The sequence below is a fragment of the Pezoporus wallicus genome, unplaced genomic scaffold (genome assembly GCF_028554395.1).
Source record: "Pezoporus wallicus isolate ANWC-B61680 ecotype Strahan unplaced genomic scaffold, APGP_CSIRO_Pwel_v1 contig_3365, whole genome shotgun sequence".
Taxonomy (NCBI): domain Eukaryota; kingdom Metazoa; phylum Chordata; class Aves; order Psittaciformes; family Psittacidae; genus Pezoporus; species Pezoporus wallicus.
The window spans coordinates 4,154,307-4,162,459 of record NW_026640883.1 but is presented as its reverse complement, the minus strand read 5'-3'; the positions used below and the strand labels follow the sequence as shown (position 1 = coordinate 4,162,459).

Here is an 8,153-nt window from a genome sequence, read left to right as displayed (position 1 = left end):
TCTTTTGAATCTTTCTAGGTTTTTTCAGTTTAGGAACCAGAACCCTATGAATTTTGACAAGCTCAGATTTGGGGCAGTTTTCTGCTGGCCTTGGCATTGTGTAAAAGCAGGGCAGGGGGAGAAGAATGGCTTGAAAGAATTACTTTGTCTCATACCGCTGAAATATGCAGGCTCAGTATGACTGAACAGCATTTACTCCATCTCAGTGGAATTCTCTGAAGACAGGCAATATAAAACAAAAACTTACAGCATACAAGTTACAGCAATAAAACCATTCATTTTAATTGAAGCCATTAAAAAAAAAAATCATGTGAGGCAACAGAAACAATAAAATTATACTTAAGAAGGAAGAGCCAACACTTTCTGAGGAGCTTTAAAACAGCAACAGACACTTTACAAAAGGTTTGAGGGAAGAGAATAGAATTTCCAAACTACAGGTACTGTATAAAGGTAACATTAACATCTTATAAAATACAGCAACAGAGACAAAATGGATACTCAAGCTTCTTCGAAACTAAGCCTTCTGGGGTCTTGGTTAAAATGTATGTTCAAAAACTATTTTAAACAAGGACTAAATACTTCTTATTTCAAATTTACAGGTCCTTGGCATAAACATAGCACTATACACATCTTCCAAACAAGCAGTTAAGTACAGTTTTGCTTAACCATGCGTGGTGTCATCTTCTACAAAGTCTTTGGCCATTTCTGCTGTGATCACATCAATGTGACTAACCTGGTGGAACAAAAAGAAGTAAACAGTTATTGCAATATCTGCTGCAGAGTAAGACAGATTTTTCTTGAAAGCTCCAAGACTCAGCAGCAGGCCTATAACAGATTTCTAATTTCCTTTGAAGAACATAACGAGACACCTGTACATACATGAATTCTTTTTCAGGAAAGAGAGAACTTTTACATAAGACTGTGATATAACTAGAAATCCATCACTGGATAACACTGATCCCACTTTGAACTCTTGTTAAATCAAGTCTCAAATGCACAACCTGATAAGGTTCCCGGTAAATGCTGTAACATACTTACCTTGTTTCTGAATTTTACCCCATAGAACTTGTCAGCTGACTCAAGCAGTTCAGGCCTGAAAGTTGTTGTAATAAACTGAGCATGTTCAGCTAGTTCCATAATCATATCTAAAAAAGAATAAAAAGGGTTTTTAGTAATGTAAGCTTTTCAATTAAGCAGGACAGGTCTTAATATAAGGCAGGCAAAAAATTGGCTATTCTTTATTCAAAAAAAAGGTTTTGGTTATTAAAACAGAACACAAATCAAGAAAGGATACATACCAGCTTTTTTAAGTATCATCATTAATTCCAGTATCAACTCTGAGAAACACAGCCACTCAGCAAACTCAGTTGGGTATTAAAACTTCTCTAATTATTAAAACCAGAGTAAGCACTTTTCCAATGACGCAGTGATCTAAAACTTTATCTTTATTAAATGAAACTACACTTAACACCAGGGCTATTTCCACCACACTGAAGTATAGTAAGGAGTCCCTTTAAACACAGTAGACAATACAGAGCTTCTACCTAAAATGAAGCTGGTGAAAGCTTCAGAAGGCACCAAGTTAAAGTCTTATTCTAAGAAAGTCTGATTTCAGGATATTAAAAAAATGTTCTTTATAATTAAAGGCTTTTACTTTAAACATCAGACATAAGATGACAAGCTACCACCTTCAACCACAATGAAGATGAATAAAAGGCAGACAGGTACCTGAAACAGCTTTTCTGTGCTGAGCATCCAAGGCTTGGTCGATTTCATCAAACAAGTAAAACGGAGCTGGATCACATTTCTGGATAGCAAATATCAGGGCTAGGGCCACCAAGGATTTCTGTCCACCTGAAAGCTGCTGCATTTCTCTCATTTCACCCTGCTTCCCTGTGAATGATACCTAAGAAAACAATGCAATAGCAAGATGCCTTCTAAATATTAAACCGTAACATCTCTTCCTATTATAGTAAATAAACAGGACCTATTAAACATTGCTTTTTAAAAATACAGCTAAACAGCAACCTAAACAAGTATTTGGAGTACTCTTGAGTAATGAAACACAAGTATTTTTCCTTACCCTTATGCCAACTCCAGTGAACTGGTCTACAGATGGGACACTGCTCTGAGATCCAGATCCCCTTTCACTCTCAGTGCTGCCTTCACCTTCATCCTGGGACTGACTCCCCTCCACATCTCCTTTCTTCATCACTAACGTGGCCTTGCCACCAGGGACTAACTTCTGGAATACTTCACTGAAATTTTTTGACACCTAAAAGAGAAACAGTCAATACACCAGCCCATTTTTACATAGTGAAAACCAATGCAGACAACAGCTGGTTTTGTATGTTCACACTACAAATCTGCTTCAAAGCAGAGATCCACATTCATCATAAGCAGAATTAGAAGTAAGAAACATATGCTATGCAGAGCTTGGTTTAAAAGCATCTAAACCAACTGTTCTTGTAGTATGAAAATTTTTGTGAATTTTTTCAGGAAAATGGCAAATTAAAACATAGAACAGCAGCAAAACCAAGTATGATTTATTTCACTAAACTTCAGATGAGATCTCAGTTAAGCGAATGACCATTTAAGAGAATACTTAACACACTTTGTATTTAAGACTCTTTGTTAACACTAGGAATTACTTTCACTAAATCTGGGGAATGGATTTGGTGCAGAGTTCTTTACCAGACATTTCCCACTAAGGGCTGTACATAGTACACATATACTTCCTTCCTGGTGAATCCAAGACCTTTAAGGTAAAGCTAGAGTTGTAATACAACCAAGATTATAATCTTGGTAACACAACCTATTTAAAATGCCAGCCTATTTCTTTATCAGTATTTAAACCCCCCCACAAACCTCATTACATGAGAGTGGCTTCTGCTACTACAGATGTACTTAATATCTGCTGCTACGTACAGCTGCTACATAACAGGACAATTTGATTTCAGCCCCAGCATTTTTACAATTGTTGCCATTTCGTTACCTGTTTGAAAGTCAGCTGAATAGCCTCATATTTCCTGAGCTCAAGGACATTCATCAGTTCCATGATGGATTTGTAGCCCCTGTCCAGTTCCTCTTGTCTTTTTATCAATTTTTCCTTCTGCTCTGAGAAATTCACAAACTGATCTAATGCTTTTTTATTCACATGACTGTATTTCTTCAGTTCTGTATTGCACTGCTCCAGTTTGCGGAATAACTGTAAATGGAAAACATTGAAGTATCAAAATGATTTGCAGTTCTAGTCACATTTGATATTCAAGATGTTTGTGACAGTAATATTTCAGGTCATGAAACCAAGCACACTTCTTACCTGTTTTAAACTTAATGTCTGATATTTTTCAAAAGCCTCCTGTGGAAGTGAACCCAACTCTCGGATTTTCTTCATGCATTCCTCTTTCTTCTTGAGCAGCATGCCTTGCCTGTTAGTCATTTTTTCAAGTTCTTTCGTATCATGGTTAATGGCATCCATATGCTCCTTTTCCATGTTCTTCCAGCGTTCCATGCTCTTCTGGAGCTCTTTAATTCCTGCTTCTGTTTTGTCAATGGAATTATCCAGATCTGAGATAATGGGTGAGAGCACAAAACCCAAAGTGGTAAGTCTTACATGCCTGCGTGAAATCAGCAATTATCCAGTCAAGTATTTATAAAACAAAAAGATAACTTAGAGAAAAATATTAAGGAGTACAAAGTAAGACAGAAAGCTCAAAATTTCTTTCTTTTTTTCACCAGATGTGTATGTGGCTTTAAAACAAATCCTTGACAAATGTAATAAAGTTATATTGTTAAAGTCTAGAAAGAGAAGCAAAAAAGTTTGAGTCATACAGATGATGCTATTTGCCATTTGACAGAAACCTGGGTTTAGACAGGTCAGACAAAATTCAACAACTATGCAAGATAATGCTTGTATGAAGGTTGCTTCAAAGAAGCCTATTATCACCAACACATACTTATTGATATTACAGTGTGCAACTGTGGACACTTCCTTTTATGTAGGACAGGCACAAAATCTTGTTTCATTGAAGTTCCAAAAATCTGCTACACCCTATGTGACTACTACAGCACGTCTAAAATTAATGATTACATCTCATACTAGGGTCTATTTCTAAACTCAAATATGGTATGTGTGAACTTTCAAAACCCTGGAGAATTTTCTTCCTAAAGAAAAAGAAATGATGCTACCAACCATCTGACCGTGCCAGTGTATCTTTCACTCGCTTGTTGATAGCCTCAAGTTCCGATGTCGTGGCAGTAAGAACTGTGCCACCTTCTGTTTCTCGAAGCTCATTCAGCTCCTATAGGACAAAGTAAATGCCGTCAAGCTTCAGCACAGAGGGTAAACAAAAGCGTAAGCTAGACAAACAAGTTATCTTCTGCTACTCTACAAATAACTCTATTAAGTATTTTAATACAGTTTTAGAGAATAGTTCGATTTTCAAACCAATCTGTCATGACGATAGTGGTCCTGTTTATATACAGGCTGTGTATTTAGAGTGGGAAGTGACAAAAATTCACATGCCCAATATATTGTGCTGAAATTTCAGTAAAACACTCAACTCTGCTTGTACATTGGCAAGCAAAACCCACCACTGTTAATGCAGGTAATGAATGACTATTTATCAAATGATTACCATGTTAAAGGCCTGAAAATAAACAAACAGATTGTAAAAGCAAATTTAAAAGAAAATCCTTACTTGTTCCACTTGGTCTAAGCGTTTTCTCAGGTTCTCATTGAGATATGTTTCAACTCTTGTGATAATGCCTTCTAGTTTAATCCTCTCATTCAAAAGCTGTCTGTTTTCCTGGGAAAATAAAAAAGAAAGTATTAATTGCCTTATCTCACTGCTAAAAACCCATTTTTAACTTGTTAAAAAATAAAGACAAAAACCAAACCCCATCCTTCACACTGTTCTCACACAGAACTGCACAAAATATCACACAGTTCTTTGGACTGTTGCTCTGATTTTTTCAGGTAGAAAAGAACCAAATGGTAAGTATTTGTACAGTTGTTTAGTGTAAAAGTCAACTGTACGAATCAGTAACTTTCTTAAACTGTATTAGCTTCTGAATCCAATTCATAAGCCTGGAAGAGCTTTACAGCCTATATTTAAGTAGTACTTTATCAACAACACAGATGTCAGACAAAACCTTCATTTTTGCCTCCCAGGTGCTTAAAGGCATTATTTTACTTTTCCCAATCTGTTCACCATTCCTTTCGGTCAATACCTAACATTTATTTCTGTAAAGTCCCAAGACCAGGAGCAAGGAAACTAATAATTCTAACATAATTCTCACAAAATTCACCCAGCCTTTGAGAAAAACATGCAAATACACTTTGCAGGTGAGTAAGCTCCAAACACGCCTGACGACTTCTGATGAAACACCAGTTACACTGTATTCATAAATGACTTTTCATACAAAAGGACAAAAATAAGTTTATTGAAAAGAAAGGTACAACATGTAATGGCAAGACATTTTCACTTCCTTACTTGCTGTAGTTGGCGAATTTCATCATTAAGAGCATCCACACGTTTCTGGTCTTCAAGACTGAGCTGAGACAACAAATCAGTCCCCAGTTCTGCTTTTAACGATTCTCTAGTCGACTCCATAGCGTGTAAACTTGCCTCCAAGCTCTGCAAACTGCGTTGCTACGGAACAGACATGAGACACAATTATTCCTCAGAGCAATCTCCAACTTTATATGAATTTTCTCTTTACATAAACGTATTTTGGTGACATATCTCTAGTCATGTTTTCGTACTATGACGTTAGAAAGGAAGGCAAGTTTAACAGTAATCTGAGTGAAAAGATTATATATAAAACCAGTAACAGCTTTCAGTATCCCCATACTATACCTTAGGCATAAAGGTCTTTTCAGACTGCTGCCTTTTCTCTTTCAGCATTTTCATCTCTGACAAAATACTGTCTCGAGAGGCTTTAAACTTTCTCTGTTGTGTCTCAATTTGCTGCATTTGGTTCATTAGCTGGTCAATCTCATTGTTAATCCATACCATGGGCTAAGGAAAACTCTGTCCTTGCTGTAAAAGGCATGTTATACCTGCTAGTACCTTCAACTGATATTGTTTGGCGTATTCAGCTGCCATCAAAATAAAAAACAATCAAAACACCCATAAAACCAAAATATTGAGTCAGATGGGAGAAATCAATCATCAACAAAAGTAACCTGGACAACTCATCAACACCAAGAACAAACAAGGAAAGCTTCATTTGGTTGTTCATTTTACAATGTGGCACTCAGGAAAACACAGGGATACATTTGAACTTTTAAGGGAAACTCGGGGCTTACTAAACATTTTGACTTGCATTATAGCAAGAAAGATTTCTCAGTTCCAGAACAGCAGTCCCTGTTAAAAGTTCAATTATACTTGAACCAAAGGGACTACGGTCATTTGGTAATTTAACTACAATCAGCAGGAATTCAAGCTCCCAGTTGAATTCCTAGTTACAAAAAACATGCTACCTGTACAATGCACACTAGGGGTAGCGGTAGTGTTAAAAACACTTTCTGCACAAATCTTTTTAAAACCATATGCCTATGTATCTGTAGTTTAGAAAATACCTAAGGGAAGAGAAAATGCCACACACTGAAATACATAATTGTAGGTACACAAACTGGGTGCTGCACATTGCCTACACAGAGTTATGAGAGGTGAAAAGTATCCATTATTGCTGGCTCATGCAAAGCCAGTTGGCAGGTTCAGTCTATTTAAGTCATGTTTAACAGACCATTTTGACATTCTTCCACTGTCTTAACAAGGTACATATGTACTTTTAAAGTTTTGCTAATCAGGTGCAGATCTCAGAACAGGCTTCAGTGTTCTGCTTATCTGCTGCCCAGAAACGTCTCTAATGCACTGCTGCAGCTCAGAAAACAAAGGAATTTAGTTCAAGGGGCAGAATGACCTGGATAATGGAGGAAAAAACTGAATAAGCCTCCCTTGTCCCTTTGAGATCCAGTATCTAGAATTCATGCACACTGTAGCATTAAAGGGATTAGAGAAAAGGGTGACAGTTACTTGAGTATTTGTACAAAGAAGCTGAAAAGACTGAACTGTCATGCAGCTCAGAGTTTAATTATAATATAATGCTTTCCATTTCCTCTCCACAGTGCAAGTGGACTGTGTAACACACCATTTCAGAACACAAGTACTAAAACTATTGCATGAGTCACATGAAGAAGTGAAAATTAATGCAGATAACAAGGGTATCTGGGTATAGGAGTTACTGCAACAAACCCTAACAGAAACAGAAACCCTTATACTGTAGGGTTTAGCCTCATCTCTAAGCTTTAAGGATCAAGATCAAATTTTAACAGGGACAAATCATTACAGCTCCTTTCTTCTTGAAGCTTACAGTGCCAGACACTCTCTGAAGCAAGCTACTGGAAAAGGTATGCTCCGATTACTATTTTTCAGTCGTTTTTCCAGAATGGAAGTTTCACCAGCAAGTTAACAGGAGTGGTATAGAAACAATTTTTTAACTAGCTGCATTAATCTAAAAAACAACAGATGTGCCTTAAAATCTGTTACCTTCACTGGTTGTACACCACTTTTCAAAAGCAGGGGTTTTGTTTGTTTCTGTTTTATCACTTCTTTGTTAACTAAAATCCCTACAGTGCCGTAGAGAACGAGGCTGTACAAGCAACAGTGAAAATAAATGCCACAACTAGCATATAATACTAACAAAAGTTAGTAACTTTTTTTCCATGTATTACTGCAAAACAGCAGCTCTGTCATCATATAAGCTTTCCCCAAGAACAAAAGGATATTTTCAATGTTTCTGCGTAAGTTTTCATTGAGTTTTGCTTCGAGTTCACCAAGTTCTTCTTCTGCCTTTCTAACATCTTTCTGCAATTCAAGGCGAGACTTCCTGGTGTCGTAGTAACCTCCAGTCAAAGCACCGCGATGGCTGACCTGATCACCTAAGAGCATAACAGACCATTAGCTGCACACTATACACTGGCCATATGTTCAGAGAACTTTCTACAATACAACTCTTCCGATTAACTAAAATATTTCAACTAACCTACAGAAGCACCACATAGGTATCAGGAATCACATATTATATGTTTACAGCAATTACAGATGCTGGAGAGGGACTCTTCATCAGGGACTGTAGTGACA

General features: G+C 37.0%; 1 protein-coding gene across 4 annotated transcripts in view; it reads right to left on the bottom strand.

The window, feature by feature from the left end:
* Positions 1-251: 251 nt before the first annotated feature.
* SMC3 (structural maintenance of chromosomes 3) overlaps positions 252-8,153 on the bottom strand; it is a 28,511-nt gene continuing 20,609 nt past the window's right edge. For all 4 annotated transcript variants that reach the window (XM_057420981.1, XM_057420982.1, XM_057420983.1 and 1 more), the window contains 11 exons: positions 7,799-7,951; positions 5,865-6,016; positions 5,499-5,657; positions 4,704-4,811; positions 4,196-4,304; positions 3,323-3,570; positions 2,996-3,208; positions 2,084-2,275; positions 1,729-1,906; positions 1,039-1,145; positions 252-733 (listed from right to left, as the gene is read on the bottom strand). In XM_057420981.1, the coding sequence (XP_057276964.1) occupies positions 662-733; positions 1,039-1,145; positions 1,729-1,906; positions 2,084-2,275; positions 2,996-3,208; positions 3,323-3,570; positions 4,196-4,304; positions 4,704-4,811; positions 5,499-5,657; positions 5,865-6,016; positions 7,799-7,951 (1,691 nt within the window). In that variant the 3' untranslated portion in view covers positions 252-661. The remainder of the gene's footprint in view (positions 734-1,038; positions 1,146-1,728; positions 1,907-2,083; positions 2,276-2,995; positions 3,209-3,322; positions 3,571-4,195; positions 4,305-4,703; positions 4,812-5,498; positions 5,658-5,864; positions 6,017-7,798; positions 7,952-8,153) is intronic.